This window comes from Athene noctua, chromosome Z (assembly GCF_965140245.1).
Source record: "Athene noctua chromosome Z, bAthNoc1.hap1.1, whole genome shotgun sequence".
Taxonomy (NCBI): Eukaryota; Metazoa; Chordata; class Aves; order Strigiformes; family Strigidae; genus Athene; species Athene noctua.
This window is the reverse complement of record NC_134077.1, coordinates 31599466-31623234: the sequence shown is the minus strand read 5'-3', so window position 1 is coordinate 31623234 and position 23769 is coordinate 31599466. Positions and strand designations below refer to the sequence as shown.

Below are 23769 nucleotides of genomic sequence, written 5' to 3'. Positions count from 1 at the left end.
GAGCCAGTCTCAGTCGCCTCCACCAGCACAGTGTCTGAGCCAGGGAGCCAGGCAGTGCCAGTATCAGTCGCCCCGATACAAAAAACAAAATATACCAGTAAGTCACTTCGCAGAGTGAGAGATGAGGATGAGCCAGGCCCATCACGGGAACAGGAGGAAGGACCAGTGGGGATTGTCCAATCTCTATCCCTGACTGAGCTGCGAGATATGTGGAGAGATTTCGGCCGCCTGGGAGGCGAGCAGATTTGCACCTGGCTGCTCCGATGCTGGGACAATGGAGCCAGTGCTTTTGAGATGGAGGGGAGAGAGGCCAAGCAGCTGGGATCTTTGGCCAAGGAGGCTGGAATTGATAGGGAAATAGGGAAACAGACTCAAACCCTCAGCCTTTGGAAGCGACTCCTGCTCAGTGTAAGGGAGAGGCACCCCTACAAGGATGACATCCTATGTCAGCTAGGCAAATGGACCAGCATTGAGAAAGGCATCCAGAACCTCAGGGAACTGGCTGTGTTTGAGATGATCTATGGTGATCTGAATGATGAGCAGTCACCCATGGACCCAGATCAGGCCCCTTGCACACACCTGATGTGGCGGAAGTTCCTGAAGAGTGCACCAGAAGCACACTCGAAAGCATTGGCAATAGTGTCCTGGTGGACAGACACCCACACTCTGACAGTGGATGGAGTGGTTGGCAAGCTCCGGCAATATGAGGGAAATCTCCCTTCATCTCAACATTCCTGGGCCTCAGCTGTGGAGGAACTGTCTCAGAGGATCCAGAAAATGGAAGAGGACATGTCCTGCATTCCACCTGCATGGGCTGATGTCTCAGCCATTTGAAGTAAACGTTTCCCCACCCAAGAGAAAGGCAGCAGAAGGTACACACCACGAGGCACCCTGTGGCTTTTCCTCCACAACCACGGAGAAAACATGAGGAGGTGGGATGGACAGCCCACTGCCGCCCTAGCTGCACGAGTAGAGCGGCTGAAAGGGAAGACCATCACAAAAGGGGAGTCCTCCAAGAGGAGCGCAGCTCCTGTGTCCAGGCAGAAATCCCCCAGGCAGAATAGAATGGCCAACGTTATGCCTGACCCTCTTGAGGGGACCAGTAAATCATTTTTGCAAGAAGTGAGTGATGCTGAGCAGGATTAGAGGGGCCCTGCCTCCAGCCAGGTGGAGGAAAGGGATAATCGGATTTACTGGACAGTGTGGATCCGATGGCCTGGCACGTCAGACCCACAAGAGTATAAGGCTTTGGTGGACACTGGCGCACAGTGCACCCTGATGCCATCGAGCTGCAGTGGGGTTGAATCCATCTGCATCTCCGGAGTGAAAGGGGGATCCCAACAGCTGACCCTACTGGAAGCTGAAGTGAGCCTGACTGGGAAGGACTGGCATAAGCACCCCACTGTGACTGGCCCAGATGCCCCGTGCATCCTGGGCATAGACTGTCTCAGGAGAGGGTACTTCAGAGACCCAAAAGGGTACCGGTGGGCTTTTGGTGTAGCTGCTCTGGAGGAGGTTGAACAGTTGTCCACCTTACCCGGCCTCTCAGAGGATCCCTCAGTGGTGGGGCGGCTTAAGGTTGAGGAGCAGCGAGTGCCGATTGCTACCAGGACGGTGCACCGGCGGCAGTACCGCACCAACCGAGATTCCCTGGTCCCCATCCGTCAGCTGATCCGTCAACTAGAAAGCCAGAAGGTGATCAGCAAAACTCACTCACCCTTCAACAGCCCTCTATGGCCAGTGAGAAAGCCTAATGGCGAATGGAGGCTAACTGTGGGCTACCGTGGCCTGAATGAAGTTACGCCAGCAATGAGTGCTGCAGTGCCGGACATGCTCGAGCTCCAGTATGAACTGGAGTCGAAGGCAGCCAAGTGGTACGCCACGACTGACATTGCTAACGCGTTCTTCTCCATTCCGATAGCGCCAGAGTGCAGGCCACAGTTTGCGTTCACTTGGAGAGGCATCCAGTACACCTGGAATCGATTGCCCCAGGGGTGGAACCACAGCTCCACCATTTGCCATGGACTGGTCCATACTGCACTGCAGAAAGGTGGGGCTCCAGAACACCTGCAGTACATTGATGACATCATTGTATGGGGGGACACAGCCGAGGAAGTCTTTGAGAAAGGGAAGAAGATAATTGAAATCCTCCTGAAGGCCGGCTTTGCCATTAAGCAAAAGAAAGTTAAGGGGCCTGCAAGGGAAATTCAATTCCTAGGAATAAAATGGCAAGATGGGCGTCGCCACATCCCAGTGGAGGTGATAAACAAGATAACAGCCATGGCCCCACCAACCTCTAAAAAGGAGACTCAGTCTTTCCTGGGCGCTGTGGGGTTCTGGAGGATGCACATCCGAACTACAGCCTGATTGTGAGCCCTCTCTACCACGTAACCTGTACGAAGAACGATTTTGAATGGGGCCCTGAGCAACAACAATCCTTTGAACAAATTAAGCAGGAGATTGCCCAAGCAGTAGCCCTTGGGCCAGTCCGGGGAGGGCAGGAGGTTAAGAACATGCTCTACACCGCAGCCACGGAAAATGGCCCTTCCTGGAGCCTCTGGCAGAGAGCACCTGGGGAAACCCGAGGCCGACCTCTGGGCTTTTGGAGCCGGGGATACAAAGGCTCTGAAGCTAATTACACACCAACTGAGAAGGAGATACTGGCAGCATACGAAGGAGTTCGGGCTGCCTCAGAAGTGGTCGGCACTGAAACACAGCTCCTCCTGGCACCCCAACTGCCGGTGCTGGGGTGGATGTTCAAAGGAAAGGCCTCCTCCACACTTCATGCAACAGACGCCATGTGGAGTAAATGGGTTGCGTTGATAACACAATGGGCTCGAATAGGGAACCCCAGCCGCACACGGATACTAGACATGATTACAAACTGGCCAGAGAGCAAAGATTCCGGGATGTCACCAGAACAGGAGGTGACACGTGCTAAGGAGGCCCCACCATATAACGAGCTGCCGGATGAGGAGAAGCGATATGCCCTGTTCACTGATGGGTCTTGTCGCATTGTGGGAAAACATCGACGGTGGAAGGCTGCTGTGTGGAGTCCCACACGACAGGTCACTGAAGCTGCTGAGGGACAGGGTGAATCGAGCCAGTTTGCAGAGGTGAAAGCCGTCCAGCTGTCTTTGGATATTGCTGAGCGGGAAAAGTGGCCGAGGCTCTACCTCTACACCGACTCGTGGGCAGTGGCGAATACCCTGTGGAAATGGCTGCAACAATGGAAGCAGAACAACTGGCAACGTAAGGGTAAAACCGCCTGGGCTGCTGAAGTATGGCAGGACATTGCAGCCCGCGTGGAAAACCTCGTTGTGAAGGTGCGCCATGTGGATGCCCACGTACCCAAGAGTCGGGCCACTGATGAACATAGACACAACCAGCAGGCAGACCAAGCTGCTAAGATCAGAGTGGCTCAGGTGGACTTGGACTGGCAGCGCAAAGGTGAACTGTTCATAGCCCGGTGGGCCCACGAGACCTCGGGCCACCAGGGTAGAGATGCAACATACAGGTGGACTCGAGATCGAGGGGTGGACCTCACCACTGACACCATTGCAGAGGTCACCCACGGATGTGAGACGTGTGCTGCAATCAAACATGCCAAGTGGGTGAAGCCCCAACGGAATGGAGAGCGATGGCTGAAATATAGATATGGAGAGGCCTGGCAGATCGACTACATCACACTGCCACAGACCCGCCACAGGAAGCGCCACGTGCTCGCAATGGTGGAAGTAACCACTGGATGGCTGGAAGCTTACCCAGTGCCCCACACCACTGCCCGGAACACCATCCTGAGCCTTGAAACCCAAGTCCTGTGGCGACACGGCACCCCAGAGAGAATTGAGTCAGACAACGGGACCCACTTCTGAAACAACCTCATAAATGCCTGGGCAGAAGGACATGGCATCGAGTGGGTCTACCATATCCCCTACCACGCACCAGCATCTGGGGAGACTGAGCGCTACAATGGACTGTTAAAAACCACATTGAAAGCACTGGGAGGTGGGACCTTTAAAGACTGGGACATGCATCTAGCAAAGGCCACCTGGCTAGTCAACACAAGAGGATCTGCCAGTCCAGCTGGCCCGGCTCAGTCGAAATCTCCATGTGCTGTAGATAGGGATAAAGTCCCTGTGGTGCACATGAGGAATATATTGGGAAAAATGGTCTGGTTTAGTCCTGTGTCAGGCAAAGGCAAAGGCAAACCCATACACAGGATTGTTTTTGCCCAAGGACCTGGGTGCACCTGGTGGGTGATGCAGGACAATGGAGAGGTCCGATGCGTACCACAGGGGGACTTGATTCTGGGTGAGAACATGCCATCAATTATGTTGTGCCTTTGTAAATTATTGTTTTGTTATTAACTGCTAAATAGCATATGGACATGACGCAGATGGTATAGAATAAAGGGGTGGATTATTTCCTGGTTCGGCTAGATTAGGGTTAAGTTTCCCCAGCAGAGAGAGAGGGAAGGGATCTCCAGCCAAGTTATTCATACCATGCTGACATCAGGTCCAGGGGCAGGAAACTTTCATTTTACTTTCTCTTTGGCTTTTTGGTGGCCGGGACCTGCTCTGTGATCCTTGTGCGGTATTTCTCTGTGTATCATTTGTCTTGTTCACTGTTATTGCCATTTATTGTTGTTATCATTGCCACTGCTGTTGTTCAGATTGTTTTATCACACTGTTGTGTTAAATTTCTTATTTTAACCCAGGTTTGTGCCTCACTGCCAGCCTGACCGGCTGCGGGCAGGGGAGGGGCAACAGCAATGTTCTCTGGGGTCCTGGGAGGGCTTAAACCAACACACTGGCCAAGCCGCTTTTCATCATTTACGAGTAGTCCTGGCTGACTGGGGAGGTCCCGACAGATTGGAAATCAGCCAGTGTGACACCTATAGCAAAGAAGGGTTGGAAGGATGGTCTGGAAAATTACAGGCCTGTCATCTTGACTTTGGTGCCCAGGAAGCTGATGGAGCAGCTCATCCTGAGTGCCATCACACAACACATGGGGGACAACCAGATGCTCAGGCCCAGTCAGCATGGGTTTATGAAAGGCAGGTCCTGCTTGACAAACCTGATCTCCTTCTATGACAGGGTGACCTGCTAATTGGATGAGGGAAAGGCTGTGGATGTTGTCTACTTTGACTTTAGTAAGGCCTTTGACACCATTTCCCACAGCATTCACCTGGCGAAACCGGCTGCTTGCAGCTTGTATGGGCACACGCTTTGCTGGGTAAAAAACTGTCTGGATGGCCGGGCCCAGAGAGTTGTGGTGAACGGAGTTAAATCCAGTTGGTGGCTGGTCACAAGTGGTGTCCCCCAGGGCTCGGTTTTGGGGCCACTCCTGTTTAACATCTTTATTGATGATCTAGACGAGGGGATCGAGTGCACCCTCAGTCAGTTTGCAGATGACCCCAAGTTGGGTGGGAGTGTTGATCTGCTCGAGGGCGGGGAGGCTCTGCAGAGAGACCTGGACAGGCTGGAGCCATGGGCTGAGGCCAACTGGAGGAGTTTCCATAAGGCCAAATGCCGGGGGCTGCCCTTGGGCCACAACAACCCCCAGCAGCGCTACAGGCTTGGGGAGGAGTGGCTGGAGAGCTGCCAGTCAGAGAGGGACCTGGGGGTGTTGACTGACAGCCGGCTGAACAGGAGCCAGCAGTGTGCCCAAGTGGCCAAGAAGGGCAATGGCATCCTGGCTTGTGTCAGCAATAGCGTGGCCAGCAGGGACAGGGAAGGGATCTTGCCCCTGTACTCGGCACTGGGGAGGCCGCCCCTCGATTCCTGTGTTCAGTTTTGGGCCCCTCACTACAAAAAGGACATTGAATGACTCGAGCGTGTCCAGAGAAGGGCAACGAAGCTGGTGCAGGGTCTGGAGCACAGGTGGTACGAGGAGCGGCTGAGGGAACTGGGGGTGTTTAGTCTGGAGAAGAGGAGGCTGAGGGGAGACCTCATCGCCCTCTACAGCTCCCTGAAAGGAGGGTGCAGAGAGATGGGGGTGAGACTCTTCAATCAAGTAGTAAGTGACACGACAAGAGGGCATGGCCTCAAGTTGCACCACAGGAGATTTAGACTCAATATTCTGAAGTATTTCTTTCCAGAAGGGGTTGTTAGGTGTTGAAATGGGCTGCCCAGGTTGGTGGTGGAGTCCCCATCCCTGGAGATCTTTAAAGGTCATTTAGATGAGATGTTGGGGGACATGGTGTAGGGGAGAATTTTGTAGAGTAGGGCTGATGGTTGGACTCAGTGATCCCAAGGGTCTCTTCCAACTTTAATGATTCTATGGTTCTATGATCTATATATAACCAGAGATAATAGCCTTGCCTATTGAGGTTTACTTTGTGGCTCCTATTTTAAGTAAGTACAGAGCTTCACAAGTTTGTTGAATTTAAGCCATTTCCGATGCCATATGCCCACATCAGGCCAAGCTTTCACCACTGCAAAGACCCCTCAGCCCAATTATAAAAGATGAGATTGCAAGAGCCTAATTAAATTTTGGTCAATATAACTGAAGGAATTCTTGGAGATTGGACTTTATTTCTTTGACAACAGGTAAGTCAGTGGAGTTTCAATCAGGCAGCTTTAGCTTAGTTACATATCATTGGAGATTGCAGAAGCACTAAACTTTCAGTGACAGAAATAGGTGGAAATTATACTTTAACAAGTCACAAGATGGTGGGTCAGGTATCTTACACTAATCACCTTGTGTTAGAAGATTTTTTTCAAATATGTTAATGTTTGTTATAATCATTGTCCATATTTGCTAGTAAGGTGTAATAGTAGGGGAAACAGTAGATCCCAAACATCTCACCAGGTATCTTACTAGACAGATAATTTCATTTCTTGCAAATTACCCACTTGTATCAGTGATAAGCAGAGCAAAACCATATGGTGCTTACATTGGAAGTACTTACTAAATAAGACAGGATCATTCATTAAAATGTAAGGGTAAAATAATTGCTTAACTTGTGCACCAAATGAATTCTGGATCCCAAGGATTCAAATCGTAACTCCGTAAGTCACCACAACTACAGCCTAAACTAATCCATATAAAGCAATGTCACCCAGTTAAGACTCTAGTCAACTTTGCCTGCACTCCTAATAACTCATCATTTCTGTTCCATGAACTAGACTTCAAATGAAGTTTTCTAAAGAGAATCTCAGACCTGTGCTCAAGGTTTAGTAATCAAGGGTTGATCAGAATCAGAAGCCTTTGTTTTCAGCTCACTGAAGTAAGGGTAGGGCACATCAAGAAACAGAACAGGTATATGCCCCTTTCTGGATGGGAAGCAAACCCATACACCTTATCATTTTTTACTTTTGTAAATAATAGGTGACAGATTGACAGGTGTTTGCAAGACCTCCTGTTTTCTTCTCTCTTCCTACAAAAAGCAAATGAAAACATTTATGACTTACTCAAATCTAACACACTGACCAACTCTAGCATCTCTGGAACATGGCATTCTCTCTCACACTTTTTTCCCAGGAGTGCCTATTCAGTCATTCACCTCTATCTTCTTGGACAGAAGATTCAAAGAAAAGAAATCAGACTCAAGCAAGTACACATTCTTCATTTAAACTGGAAAATCTGAAAGTAATTATCTGAAAATCCTTCCTACATTAATAATTTAGTAATGAATATTATTTTTCAACAATGGGTTGAAAAAATCCATTTTTCCCTTCTGATGGATGAAAAAGTTAGGAGAAAGTAAAAACATTTTGACAGGAACAAAACTGTATCTAAGTATGTTTTTATAGCCTGCTCTTCTGTTATTACTAGAAGAAGTCTATTCTGGAGAGTCAGATAGATCAGCAAAAAAAGTTTTGATACTCTGGTTCAAGCTTCATGGATAGTTCCTATCAGTCCTTGGCAACAGCTCTCTTCTGCTCTCTTTGGAAACTCTTCTGGCAATTGTTAAAAGAGCATGCTCAAGATTTGAGCAACTCAGAAACAAACAACCTCTTGGTTAATAAAAGGTTTGCTTTTTTGTTTGGCTTGGTTTTGTTTAGTTTTGGGGTGGTTCTTTTGTTTTTTGTTGTGTGGGTTTTTTTTAATCACAGTTGAAGTCATACTAACCTAAGATGACTTCACCTTTAAAGGAGTAATAGTAATTTTCTGCTTGGGTCAATGCACTGCCAAATGATAACAAAGAACAAATCTACAAATTTCAAGGTTTCCCAACACATTTATATGCTTTAATCAAAGCTCTAACAACCGGTTTTGTGAACCTTTTCTTGAAATTCATCAAACTGTCTTCAAAACTGAATAGCATTTCTTGACAGCGATTTCACTTTGTGGTAGAACTCTTTCTTTTCAAGACAGCATTTGTCCTAGGGTGTTTTTTTATTAGTTGAAGATGGCTGTTTTCTCTAAGGAACTTTGACACAAGCTTTGTAGATAGCAGAAGACCCTTCTGCCTCACTCTAGTTGGTCTCTATCAATGAGATAGAGATCATTGAGAAAGAGACCTCAGTCCTTCCCATATACATACACTAGACACATCCACCAAATACAATCAAGTATAACTGCCTGTTGCATCGCTTAGTTTAGATGGGAGGAAAACAATATTCATCTTTTCAGAAGGACTTGTGACCTCTGAAGGCTTAAGTGAACCAAAGGGTATTGGTAATCAGAAACACAGCATCAGTCATGCTTCTCTAGAATCACAAATGCTAAGTTTCACTCTAGTCTAGTACTGCTGAAAACAGCTCTAGGAACAGTCTCAGTAAGCTGAAGAACCAAGAACTAACACACCTGAAACAGAGCAAAATATTTACCTTTAAAAAAACCTAAGACTCACTTAAAGGAGCACAAGAGATAGACAGCAGTGCTTCAATTCCATTAGTAGTAAGGCTACAACTGTATGATCTTACAATCCTAAATTCTGTACACTGCTAAGCAAACTAATGCCAGAAGTTAATTCCCTGCGACATCAGTAAAATATTTTGCAACCTGACTGATAAAGTGCATTTGGTACAAGACTGATAACGCAGAGTAAATGAAGCACTGTTAACACTCAGTTGTCTGATGAAAGATGAGATGCACAATTAAACTCTTAGCAGATTTGTATACAATAGTAGTGGAAAAAAATGGGTTATTGACTTATTTCTTTGAACATAAAAATTCTGTAAACAGCAAGTACATGGACATTTTTCCATGAACAGTCACAGAATTATACTTCTGAAAATGAGTACTTTAAACTAGGTTTCAAATTAGAAGTGTTGCAATGTCAAAGATTAACTTAAGCTACTCACTTATACACAAATGGGACATTAACTGCTAAACTGAAAATCTATAACAACTTTAAGCATTTTGAAAACAGATCTTATCCTGGTTTGTATTTAGTTCCTTCAAAATTAACCAGTTCTTCAAAAGTTCCATTTGAAGAGCACATATATAAAGATGCATATGCATCACATTGGCTGTTTCTCGCTACCCTCTAAGGCAAACAAACTTAAAAGTACTAGACCCACTACCTAATAATGAGACATTAACTGTGGAACAGATTTGTTGTTTAGATATATGGTCCTTTAGAAGCTTGACAAGGGCCAGTAAGACAAAGTTAAGCCTGCATACCAATTCTCGAAATGATAACAGTAAATCTTCAGGCTAGCCCCATGCCTTCGTTTGTATGTTAACTAGTCTTTAACTTGCTATGTTCAAAAATGAGTCAGAAAGTCTCTCAAAACAATTTGCTTATTTTCATGCTTACAATCACAATAAGGTACTGCAAAAATTTGAAAAGAGACATGGAAAATTATCCTTCATTTCATTACTGATCTCAGTAACTGAATTCTCCACTCTTCAAAAACATAAAGCCAGACTTCATGCCTTGGCAATTCCTTAGTGATACCACAGAATGTATTTTACCTTCAAAAAGGTTCCTGTTAAGACAAATGAATGAAGAAGATTCACACTACCTTTTCATTCATAAAATCTTAAGGAAATTGGTTTGCTTCATCTAATACACTGCTATCTCAGCTTCTTGAAAGAGAGGTGACTAGCAACTCGAAACTGCTTACATCAAATAGCTAACCTTTCATGCTGTTCCTAAGGACCTTTCAAGACCTGTGGCACTTCACTGGGAAGTTTTTAACCTGAATTTTTAATCTAAACTACTTTTAAAGAATTTCCAAATGTAAAAACAGAAAGAGAAAGAGGAAGACTAGTTAGAAGTGATGAAAAAATAACAGCTTAGTACAGTCTTTATCAGTGCACAAGCAGTTCGCAGTTCATGCAGAAGAAACAATTCAGTGTTGTATACCTGGCATTTCTGGGAACTGAAGCAAACAAAAAGCCACAAGAAGCTGCTGAATGAACTGCTGGGAGGTACAAGTTGCTCTCATTAATAAGGATACACAAACTAGAAAGATAGCGTGCCATACAACAGTATTTTTAGCTTATTCTATATAGAGATAAGAGAAAAAAGGGATGCGAACTCTTTTTAGAAGTCTTCTCTTTAAAACTCATTTTGCTAATAGTATTTGAACTTTAAACATGAACTGATGCTACAACATAAAATTAGACATGATTAAGTACATAAGTATATCTTTAAGAGAGGTCTAGAGAGCCTGTGATAATATAAACCCAAGAATGACTACTATTAATGAACCAACCATTTAGAACCTGTATATTTCCCACTTGAATACCTCTAAGAGCATAGAATGTATTCTAACATACATGTACACACAGAGCAACATTCAGTCTACTTGAATTTAATGTCACAGTGAAGAATCACTAACACATTTTAATAATCTTTCAGAAAAGAATCTCAAAGAAAACATCAACAGTAGTATTACAGATAACTAATAGCAGTGACCTAAAAAACCACTGTATTGTCATGTTTAAATAATCTGCCTGATTTTCATACCTTGCAGAAAAACAGTTAATTCAGCATTAAATTGATTTCAAAGATGAGCAATGAATCATTAATGTCACAAAAAGATAAATACTCTTTAATTTCATACCTCAGACTCAACTATCCTTTTAACAATTATCTGTGGCACTTGGCTTCTTGAGGACAGCTAGGAATCCAGATTAGCTAGCTAGGTAATCATCCAACTTAATAACATGGTTCACTTTGTATCATAACAAAGGGATATTTCACAACAGTCCAGGGCTCAAACTTCAAAACAAAACTGAAAATATTACGTGTTTTATAAGTGTCTTTAATAAGAAAGCATGAACACTCAACATTGAAAAGCAACTCAATTAAGCTGGCTTCTGCGCAACACTTGATCTTCAAAGACTTGCAGTTGTGCACACTGTTCTTTTTACATGGCAACTGCTTAGTCTTGAGTGATTTAAGTGATCTGAACTCAGAATGCCCATATCCTTTGAGGAATAAAGTTACAGCATATTAACAGAAAGGAATACTACTGGCATTTCATGGAAAATGTTCTCCCTGCACATGAAGGGTATTTAATCTATTACAATGCATCAAATCTCTTTTGATTGTTACATTTTATCTGAGAATGAGTAAAAGGTTTCTGAAAAGAGTAACATGATACACAATTTGAAAGTTCTACTAACTGGAATTTAACATGTGAAATATGCATCTTTCTAACCTAAGAAATAAAATTTAAAATATTACAAAATGTAATAATTTTGAAAGATAGAATTTTGATTTCACATTACTATGCTGTTCTCAAAAGATAAATTACTACCTTTAAAACTGATGGGGAGAGAACTATTTCAATTTAAGTGAAATTTACAACAAAGTTTTTTTAAAATATTTGTTAATGGGAAACACTGAACAATTTTTAAACTCTTCTTGATGCACAGTGGTGGTTATAATCTACCAACTTTTCTTACATGACACATGACAGTACTTTATAAAGCAGCAAATTCTAGAGAATGTTAGTCTGAATTGAGTTCTACAGCATTTAAAAAATATACTGAATTATCACACTGGTGAGTCTACAGCATTGTTTTCTTTACCCTGGACATCTCTTCAGGCACTGACAAATTTATTCCAAAACAAACTTAAATATATGTAACTTAGATTGTCAGAATAAAAAAAGCAGCAGACAAATATTTTTTTTCCCCCAGATAACACTTTACAAAGCTAAATTACTTTCATTTCAGACTGAAAGCCCAGAAGTTCATACAGACTTTGCAGCTGGCATTTTCCATCCTTCTACCTAAAACTTAAGATTTCCTTATGTGTTCTACCATCCATCTTGTCCCTAAACTTATTCAAGGAGTAAGGCACCAAAAAGTAAAATTAAGACCAGATCAGGAAAAAAAGCTCTTTCAAGATGAAATAAACTATTAATAGAATAATTATTTTGGGGTTTCTACTCATCTTTCCACTGATAAGTGTTAAGTACTGACCTGGGAAACATTCTTCTAGTCAATTGTTATTTGAACAAAAGTAGTAAAGGTTAATCAAAACTCATTACTTAACACTTACATTTGAAGTTTGCTTAAGGAACAAAAAACATTAGTGAATTCAGTCAGTGCTTTAGTTGATAATAAAACTAACACATCAAATGTCTAAACTTCAGTTGCTTGCACTGAGGTAAGTGGATATTCCTTCAAAAAGGGAGAGAGTTCCATTGGTTTAGGCTTTCACTAAGGAACATGTATCAGAAATTCCACATACAAAAAGATCCATATTTTCCTGCACTTGTCTTTAATTTCTGTTTGGCAATTATGAAGTAGGCAATAATAGGAACATTCTGAACATTACTGAAAAGTGATCTTAATATGAAAACAGGAACCATGGCATGCACTATAAGCAACTAGTATTATATAATGCAAAATGACTAAGTTATAGAAAGAAGCAAAAAATACCTGTACTGAGCCACCATGTTTGTCAGCTGCTAGGTGAGCCCTCAAATGATGTGGATTAGTTTGCTGTGAGTCCCAAGCTGCCCTATGGTCTGTTGACTATCGTTTTTGAATGCATTAGAAATATATGCAAAAAAGAGACATTCAAAAATAAACAATTCATGTATTAATTACATATTTTTTAAAAGCACAGAAGCAATACGTACTATGTACACACAGACTGTATATTGTCTGCATACTTATATATGCCTACACATACATTTTCATAGAGAAGTCCTTAAAACTCTAAATTCCTATTAAGAAACAAAGCCCAACACTACCCTATAACTTAGCTTAGGTAAGTGGACACAAATCTAAATTCCTGGTGTTTTTACCACCTTGGTTATTACATCAATTTAAAAAAACAAGTGAAAATGTTATACATACATGTTAGAAACGTATTAGATGATATAGCTTATGAGGGAATAGAGAATTTAAAACAGAACTAAAAAAACCTTGAAGTATCATCAGCAGAGAAAAAATTCACTACTAATATAAGCTATGTTATGTTATAGCATCAGACAAGCAACCTTTAATGTCTGTAGATACAGAAATATATTACAAGAACCTTAAATCAAAGAAAAAACAAAGAAAACCTGTAGTCAGTTTTATTTTGGAGTTCTAATAAAGGCAACAACATAGCACAAATCATTAGACAAAAGACAAAGTAATGCTGATAATCTTGCATGAGCAGTTTACCTGATTTTTGGGTTGTTGTATTTTATCTCTGTGCTGATATGCTTCTCTGCTTGAAGACAGTGCAGGGTCTGAGTGTACTGAACCCACTGGAGTAGGCTACAAATATAAATAATATGTAGCAACTGGTAAAAATATAAATTTCTAAGTCTTACCAAAAGTTACTAGTTTGTAATACCAATTAGTCTTTAAATTTGACAGGTTCCCATAACCCAGAATTAACAAATTCAAGACAAAGCTTCACTACGTATTTACTAATGCCAGAGAGAAGAAAAGGCAAACCAACACTCACATAATTTCATGAAGTAGCAATTCTGTATATTATCAGACATTGATTTGCTGAAAGACTTCAGGCTGGTATTTTCAGCAGTTAACAGTTAGGACATTCTGATAAAAGCCTGAAGAAAGGCTTAAAGTAATGTTTAAACACTGAAAGAAGTTTTATTACTAAAATACTACGATTCTTCCAGACATAAACCAAAGTTGACAACTTACACACATGATCCCTTCCTTACTTACTAAGAAGCAGCAAGGAAAAATTTGAGGTGCTGAAAAATTAATCTTTTACCCTTTCTTTAAAGAATATAAACACAGTATTTTCTGTAACTTTAGATGCACTGCAATGGAAACTGATGTTCTATATCATATTTCATTAGAACAGTGCATATATAGAGTTTCTTCACAATGAACTAATAAATATCTGGAGTATACCTCAGATGCACATAGTGGTTGCTCTACATTTTAAAAATACTGGGAGCAAGAAAGTCTCCAAAGCAACAAATTATATGCAATAATGACAATCAGCTCCAAAGTTTTAAATTTTCTTCAACAGAAAGTCTTCAAACCTCAACCAGTCCGAATTTCTACAACCTTGTTTTGGACAGAGATTTACTCTGATATTAAGAGTACATGTTTGGAAAGAGCTTCAATATGAAAAATCTCAAGCCAAAGATGTTTGAAAATGCCTCTGAAAACAAGTTTGTAAAAGCAGCTGTTCATAACTAATAGCAGCCACGAGATTCTGAAATTCAAGACTAACACTGGCTCAAAACTGATCACACAAAGAAAACAGTATATTACTAATAGCTTAATTGTACTCACCAACTGTTTGCCTATCCAGTCATATTCATAATCAAACACATAGTCTTTCTGAACAAGTAAGTCTGTGAAGAGGTTTTTTAAGTAGTCGTAGTCCGGCTTTTCAAAAAAATCTAGACTTCTTACATAACGTAGGTATGTCGCCATTTCCTCTATATAAAGAAGAAATGTACATAATTGCCACAACTGTTTTAACGGCACTCAAAAAAACAGTACTTACTACATTTTAAAGCAACCTCTACCTCTCACCATAAAACCTGAACATTTGTTCACCATGAATCTGTGAATTACCAGAAAGGTTACTTAGTAGTAATAATATTCTCCAAGATACACTGCCATATTTAATTTTCCCTTTGCATTATCTGTCAAGATCCTCCATTCAGCCTCACAACTCTGGTGCACAGTGTGACAAAAAAATCAGAAGAGAAATACCTCTACTTTTCAGTTGGGGTTTTTTTTTTGGTCAATTAATTGTACAAAGAAAAGCCTAAGGAAAAGAAGTGGGTATATGAATGTACAGGGTAGACTATGTCTCAAAGACCACCTGTTACTGGAATGTAACTTTCCTTTCTTTAAAAGGAGATCCACACACATGCTCTCAAGTGGGCAACTCCAATTGTCCTGACAAAAACCACTAGGTGTAGGCTCTGTTGGGCTGAACTATAGTATGACCGTGGAATGCTGCAACACTGCTGAATGTTTCAGTCATCATGTTATGTGACAGTACTGAGCCAAAGTGGCAAATACCCTGAACAAAACACTGACTTCTGACCAGTGGCAGTTTAGTATCACTGTTTAAATACCATGTCAGCACACAAATGGCAATTCGTTATAGGTGTTACATAGAAATTATGATTCTCCCTGTGGTGTAAAGAACCACAGATTTCTGAAAGGGCCTATATCTGTAAAGTTAAAAGGAAAGAGCATTCCTAGTCATTAAAAGGTATGAAGCCAGGGCTTTCTAGTTAAGACAAGAGTTCCAGCATAAACCTCTTGGCAGGTGAGTAGAGCATATAGAAGTCCTATTGTTGATAATGAGATTAAAACACAAAAGGCTTCTGAGACAGTAACTGTAAGGAACAAACATCCTTATAGATGGAAGACTCTAAGAATCCAAGGGCTGAAAGGGAGGACCCATGAAGCACAAGATTTAAATCCCATTGAGAAACTTCTCAGACAAGTGACCACATTTGCAGTAACTCCTTCAGGAACCCATGAAATAATGGGCATGTGGAAATGCTACAGTGATGAAAAACGCAGGTAGTGAGAAGAGATAAATGTTAACAAGCTTTCACAAAAGACCAACTCCTATAGGTCCTTCACTCCAGCAGGTATTGTAAAAATAACCTGAAGCATTGAAAGAGTGAGGGGAGCAACAATCTAACCATAATGAAGTTTTGGTTCATTCAGACAGCATCCATCCACACCTTCCTGTTACAGATAGAAAAAAGAAAAAAAGAGAAAAAAAAATCACACTGCAAAAGCTTCTCACAATCTGGTATGAATCAGGTGAAGCACTTAACCTGAGTCCTGGGTCATGAATTCCAGATGGACAGAACTCTTAAAGTCTAGCATATTTAGGAACGTTTGTAGTTTATGAAAGAGTGGGAAACCACCCACTAGCAGGCTATTCTGACAAAATCAATGACTCCCTGTGAGAGACTGAAATGTCCTATGACTGTCTCAGAGCTTGCTTGTGTCTGTGCAGACCTCCAAGAGAAGCTGCTGCAGCCTGTGAATTGCTCTGGGGGATGCTGCCCAGAGAAGCGGGAGTGTATTGAAGGATGCACCCCCCCACTTCTTTGCGGCTGTATTGTCCGGACTCTTTAGACAAGCCTCAAAGGGGCAGACATGGACTGAGCTGGCCCCATCCTGGAGCCGTTTGTGGCTCCATTGTGTAGGCCAGACCCCATGTCCGCATTGCTAATGAACTGACAAGAGGCAAACCTTCCTGCCCTGAAGCCAGATGCAACAAAACCTGTGGGACCAGAGGAAAAAAAAGCTAAAGCTGAGCAGATATGCTAACCAGTGGGATGAACTTAAAAAGGCATCAGAAAATTTTGCTCAGCACACCCACTATCAAAGCCAGATCCGTGTGTACCCACCACCAAAGAACTGAAGACTGAGGACCAACGGGACGCTGCTGGATCCATGGTGGTGACCGTTCTTGCAGCCCTATCCGTATCCTTGCTTTATTTCTGCCTTTTCCTTCCATTCTGTCCTACCACTACTCCACTTATATTCAATTATAAAAACCTGCTTTAGGTATACAGTATTTCTCCTCGTTTGTGTCTTAATCTCACTCTTGGGATCATATTGAAACCTTTCCCGACACTGGATCGGGACGCTGCTCAGTCTCAAGCCAAGAAGGCCCCAAAGTACAAGAGAAGACACCTCTATAAGACCAGAAAGTCAGAAGATAAAGTTAAAATTAGATGCCACCAGCACTCACTGATCCTATGAAGAGGAAGCAGAAGAACAGTATCAGTGTCAGAAACAGAACAGTATTACTTGCACACTCACCCTGACCCACACATCACATTCCACTTAGTCTGGAGAAGCTGACATTTTATCTCTATGCAAGAAGTCTATCTTCTGACAGGGGGTGGCTGAGAAGTGCGCAGGCAGTGCTAAGACTGACGTGTGCTAAGTCAGACTCTTTCAAAGATAGTGGGGTAGAAAGACAGTAGAGAAGGTTTGAGACCAGTTTGATAACAAAATTGTGAGGCTGTGTCATGTTAGTGCTGTCAACAATGCCACAGGAGGAATTCCTTGGTACCTAAGGTCCAGCTCAACATACAAGCAAGACTCTTCAGCAATACTAGCCAAGATCAGTGTTTGAAGAAGGAGAAATGTTGCTAGGGACCTCTTTAACCATACTTCCCAATGTAAACTGCAGACCAAAGCATGTAAGGCATGTCTTTAGAGGTATGAAGCCTGGAACTGAGCCATTTAATGCAACTGAATCTGCTACAACTGACTGACTCCAAAATTCAAATACATCCTTACCATGCATCTGAAGGAGAAACTCTAGAGATTAAGTCTTTGCTCATATTTTATACAAGGCTTTAAACAGCAGTACACTCAAAGACAGTACAGTTACACAGAACAGCAGATGAAAGAGGTAAGTATTTCACATGTGACAAATCTTTCAGAGATACTACAGAGTTCTCTTGCCTGACAGAATATCAAACAGCTAAACTAGTCTGCAGGCTGACAGAAAAGAATTGAAAATGACAGCTGGTGTACTTATTCTACGTCTTAAGTGACAAGAAGGACAGAAAAAGGTAGAAAAACCTTGGACATTTGACATGAAAAAAACTTCCATGTACAAGAATGTATTTATTCTGAAAGGTACATATGTACTATCAAAGAAGTTTATTTTTTGTGTTCTCCAAGTTCACATATCTTTTCCCTGCTCCATTTTCAGATCCAGTCCTGTCAACAAGCACGTGCTTGACTAAATTTGGAATCATGCATAACTATTTCCAGGAATTGCACCATATACACCTGAAATTAGATGTTTAAAGGGTTCTATCAACTACATAAAAATTAACATGCAAGACATGCTTGCATTACTGGATGCAGAAGATTCCAGAAGAGGGTTTTTTCCCCACATTCAAACTTTGGCAATTCACTAAACACATGTTCAAGCATTTGCTCTAAGTTCTGTAACAGAAGTCAACTTCACTTTTTGTACATTTTTTAATACACAGAAGAAAGTGAAGTGAAAAGTGTAAGAAAAATTGATAATGGACTAATTTTTACCACAGGGTTGGAAAGAAATTCAAAAGGCCATATAAAGCACTCCCCTATCCCACAGCAAATCAGTTACAGCCTTGTCTGTCTGGTTTGTTTTCACACAACTCCCATGAAAAGCTCCATAGTATCCTTGGCAATGGCAATCCTCTCATGCTCTTCACTATATTGAAAAACAGGAGCTGAATATTAATTTAATTGATTTGGATTACATCTAATACTTCACCCTAGCTGATGTGGATGTAGCGAACTCATTCCTTTCATGTCTGTAGCAGCCAAAAGGTACAGCAGAACTTCTTTCCCTCACAATCTTGATTAAAACAATCTTAATTCCTTCAGTTTGGTGATAGGTGGAGCAAATACAGCATAGAAGCACACCCACTTCTTTGGGATACTCTTAAAATAGGATACATTTTCCTGAAGTACATCCCCAAAACTGAACACACTGCTTCAGCTGAGGCTTCAGAAAACCAAGAGTAAATGGCAATTCATCAATTTTACAGACTATATCCTCTTTATACAATCTAATTCAGTATAGAGGGCTTTTGTTTGTTTTTAAAAATATAGCAGCATGACACTTAAGTTGCATTTATTTTGTGACTGAGTCACTACCCAAGGAACCTTTTCATACTCAGTAATTCTTAATTTGGATTTGACCCCATCTTCATATACTACCTTGAATATGATTTATTGAACTGTACCTTGCATTTTAAGACTGTATTTGTAATCTTTAAGGAGTCCTTCATTCTAACCCCACTGCTGAGCCTACAAATTACAAGTTTATAATTTTCAAGTTTAATAAACATTCTTAATTATTTAGGGCACTCAAAAATACTGAACAGATCCAGCATAGATATCTGTGAATTATCATTTCATGTTTCAACATGTTTCAGATTGCAACAATTTCAAATGTTGAACATTTGGCAGCAATGTACTTAACTATTTCAAACTGGTTTACACTCTTCTTCCCATAGTAGATTCCTCTTGATCATGGTTTTAAGGTTACTTCTGAGAATATTTAAAAAGAGCATCAAAAGCAAAAGTACTAAGATCTCATGACCTAAAACATCTGCCTCCTGTCCACAAGGCCTGTTGTGGACAGAATTTTCTTTCTTAAGAGGAAATAAAATCAGTTTGTCACAAGCTACTCTCAGATTTGCTTATCAATGGTACTGTGATCATTTGCCAAGATGTTTACTTTTATTCTGGCAAAATTGTGCCCATGTCATATGTGTATGTCCCCTGTCCTGAGCTGATCAGCTTTTAAAAATGGTTATATTTGCTTCTGTCCAATTTTCTAATACTTTACTGATTCTCTGTGCACTTAAAAACTAGAAATGATACCTGAAGCTACTTACAAGTATTTTTTCAAGATGTTCCTAATGAAGTTTGTTCAAAAAGATGTATGATATCAGGTATGAGCTGAAAAGGCTTGTAAAATTTTATATGTGAAGATCCAAGTGAAGACTAGTTGATCACTAGGAGTCTGTATCATAATTTTTTAATGTTTCCTTCAGAAGAATCTATCTTTGAAGAACACCAGCACTGGTTTACTGCTTCTTCAAAGGATAATTCTTATATCTATTACCATAATAATTACTACAGTACATAATACCCATATTTGGAAGCGCTATTTCATTTATTTTTAAACTTAAAATTAAACTGTTATCTATGCCAGTTATATTTTCTAAATCAATACAAATTTTTATTAATAGTAGATATTACCTGGGAAGTTTTCACACAATACTTCTATTGGGGTTGCTCGTTTTGTGTCTCCAATTTTCTGATAACGTTCTTTCAATGTATCAGCCTATGATACAAGAACAAAACAAGCTTCTGAAGTTATACAGCTTGCAGACAAACTTTCAAAAAGAGAAGCATCATGGCAGGAAAAGCTGATGATCTGAAAACAGGATAGAGGGAGATATAAAAACCACTACCTTTAAACCTTGCCATGGAAGGCTTCCTCTGAGAAAATACATAAACATATGACCTAAAGCTTCCAAATCATCTCTTCTGCTTTGCTCTGAAATGAAATTAAAGTATTATTAGAATATTCAATCTACATATTTTTACATAATATTTAAACAGTTAGCTTCAAAATTATGTAAAAATAACTGGGAGGTACAAAGTACTTGAAATCAAACTGGGCATGTGGAGGGCTTCTTGTGTGCTATGGACTCCATTGAGAACACAGCTAAAACAAAAAAAAGCAGATGCAGACTGTAGGTATAGTCACCTCAACAGTGCTTTAAACAAGTTATCTCTCTGTAGAAGATGTTAAAATATATTTTGACCCTTTACATATATAATTGCATTTTAATTCCAATAGTTTTCATCCATTAATTGTGAACTTGAAACAATTTAAGAAAGCTTTCATTGAATTTGTTTTTCCCGTATAAAGTAACAGAAAAAAAAGTATGTTTCTCAGGGACCCTTTATGGAATTTCTGAGGAAGCCAAAGGTGACTGAAGAAGACTCAGAAGTTCTATTACTTGATCAGAAAGCAGCATGGAGGGGACATACAACCTGCTCTCAAATCTAGCTGACTTAAAAGCTAAGTTACAGAAGACAATGTCTGGTATGGCTACAATTTTTCATCTGTAGTAGAGCAGTGGCAGTCCTTCAAAGAGTTCTCACAAGGTTAAAGAAAAAGTAAAGCAAAATGCAGTGCATTCAAAGTTCAAAGTTTTCAAGATACATTTAAATCCACTATTCTCAGGAAGACTGAATTTAAGAGATGAGTACAAATCTTTAGATGACTAGTAGAAAACAGATTTTTACATTTTTACCTGACTTCATTCTATACTGCTGTCGAAACAACCGTTAAAGTATATTATGTTTTGTAGTAATAGGTAGTATTTACCTCTAACTCTGATTTCCTCCCTGACACAAGGCAGAAAAATTAAATATTAACATTGCTTCTACTCAGTATTTTCACAAAGACAAACCCACTATGCTCTGACAGCAAAAGAAATAGAGCAGAAAAGTCAAGAAAAAAAATGATTGTTAGATTTTGAACACAGGGAAGTTAACAAAGTCAATCTGGCTTTGATGCGATCCTTACAAAATATTGCCACAAATACACTGGATCTGAAACATAGTTCTTAATCTTCATATAAAAATAACTATTTACTTATTTGTTTTCCATCCCCATCTTCTCATTTGAAGTCTGAGTAAACACATGCTAGCAGATGAGTAAGAAAATGCAAAAAAAAGTGTACGGTAATTCAGAGCACGAGCTACATTTAGAGTGCCACTGTCCACTCTTGTCCATTGCTGTCACCTTCCTCAGCAAGCGCTCTCCAGACAATCTGGTCTTATCTGAATTTCCTGTCAATCCTGCAACATCCCATTTGTTGATGATATGCTATCCTGATGCAACCTCATACGTTAAGAAGGAAGGAAGGAATAGGCAGTAGAGTTCTGTGCCTGACAAGTTTCTGTATGTGAAAGAAACATTTGACTCCAGTTGCCTTCAGAAATCCTGTGCTCTTTATGGGACGGAGTGGATCTGGAGATGAGCATTTCATGAGCACTGCTCATGACAAATGTTTTGTGCAAAGCAGTGCGTTTTATGTAACAGATCAGTGGTAAGATGATGGCAAAGCATACAAAAATGTCGCAACGGCAAACAGATTGTCCATCTATGGGTAACATTAAGGCATGGCCCAGAAGAACATACTGGAAAGTTCTGTTTGGTCTTTGCTAAGGGACAGTAACTTCTCTCTTTTGCATTACCTTCTACAGGTTATGTTGATTAAAAATTTATCTCTTCTTCAATTGCTCTTCACTGAGAGTCCTTTCTATGGAAGGAGAAACTATCTTTACTCTGAAGTTATTTCTAATTAGGAAAATTTTTTTATTATTTTTAATGAGCTTTGGACAACTGGAGACATTTCTGTAGGATAGTTCTGTGGGAACTACACTTTTAGAATATCCTCAAGAATTTGTTATGTGAAAAATTTTTTTGTTTTAATTTTTGGGGAAGGGGATTGTTATTTAGAATCCATTTGAGTTCTTCACTGATCACTTTGGAGTAATTAAAGAATAGTAAATATCATTTCCTATGGATGGAATTCTTCAAGAAAAGCCTGAGAAACAGGGAACCAAAATATTATATTGCTCTTGTTAGAAGAAGGACCTCTTAAACCTGGAAAAAAAAGGTAGCAGTGGACTACCTGAAACACAAAAGGATTTCATGCATCAGCTGAAGGAAGGGCTGCTGATGTATGCTGATCCTAGTGCATCACAGTTTAATGAGATTGAGAAGATCTGTTGCCTAAAAGGTAATGCGATCATAAAATGACAAACACAAAGCTTTGGGGCACATGGTCTCCTTCTATTCAAGGAGGTCACCTGAAGCTGTAAGAAACTAATACCTGCTATTTAGTTCACAAGCTATAGATAAATTGATCACCTCAATTCAAACAGATTGATTTTAATAAGAACTAGTACCTCATTCAGCAGACTATATTCAGAAACTATCTTTTTTTAGCACACACAGTAAGGTAACCATAACAGTTAAAACAACAGACATTCAGCTTTCAGTAAACATGTTATAAACACTGCCTTCCCCTCCAAAGAATGTTTTACTACAGGAATCCTGAAACAGTAGAAGCATACTATCTATTTGGATCAAAAGACACAGGAGATGGGATGTGATAATCTACATATCCTGATCTATCAGTCTATAAAGTTCAGCAAAAATAAACCTGGAAGTTATCACCCATAGTCCGTAGTCTCATTAAAAACTGCATGATTCCATACAATACAGTTCTCTGAGGAAAAGACTATTATCCCTTCGTGAACAAAATCACAAATCCTGAAGTTGATTCTGGTTCATAAAAATGAAGCTGTATGCTGATTTTATCATAAGCACACATTGTATGCTGTACTGTTAAGAATAATGTGGACTTTATGGAAAACTTCATATTTTCAAGTTAAACTTTTTATTGAAGAAGCAAAGATTTATTAGCTCAGTTTGTCTTAGAAGCATTGTTTCATTTAACTAGATTTATAAGGTTAGTTTACACGAAAAGAGGTGTTTAAGTAAGGCAGCTACAGTCCTGCCCCTGAGGTCCAGTGATAATTCAGTGGGTATAAGAAGGAAATTAGTGAACTTCCTACAGGTGTCCTAGGTCTGGAAAAGGACTTCATCCTGCACCACTGTCTCAGTGACAAGTAAAAGTTACTAGGACTCCTAGAGGGTCATCACCACAAAGCATAGCCTATAACTGCACACAACATTTATCCCTCTGAATTTGTGGAAAAACTCCAGGATTTAGACTAATACAATTTCAGGTCCAAACATTTACTGTCCTTATAACAAGAAATGAATTAAAGTTGATCCAATTTAGAATTATTTTTTTGCTGATT

At 40.4% G+C, this 23769-nt stretch overlaps 1 protein-coding gene across 5 annotated transcripts in view; it reads right to left on the bottom strand.

The window, feature by feature from the left end:
- The window catches only part of CSNK1G3 (casein kinase 1 gamma 3), a 90988-nt gene that overhangs the window by 18614 nt on the left and 48605 nt on the right, over nucleotides 1–23769 (bottom strand). For all 5 annotated transcript variants that reach the window (XM_074931385.1, XM_074931388.1, XM_074931384.1 and 2 more), the window contains 5 exons: nucleotides 20331–20416; nucleotides 20116–20200; nucleotides 14635–14783; nucleotides 13537–13632; nucleotides 12802–12897 (listed from right to left, as the gene is read on the bottom strand). In XM_074931385.1, the coding sequence (XP_074787486.1) occupies nucleotides 12802–12897; nucleotides 13537–13632; nucleotides 14635–14783; nucleotides 20116–20200; nucleotides 20331–20416 (512 nt within the window). The remainder of the gene's footprint in view (nucleotides 1–12801; nucleotides 12898–13536; nucleotides 13633–14634; nucleotides 14784–20115; nucleotides 20201–20330; nucleotides 20417–23769) is intronic.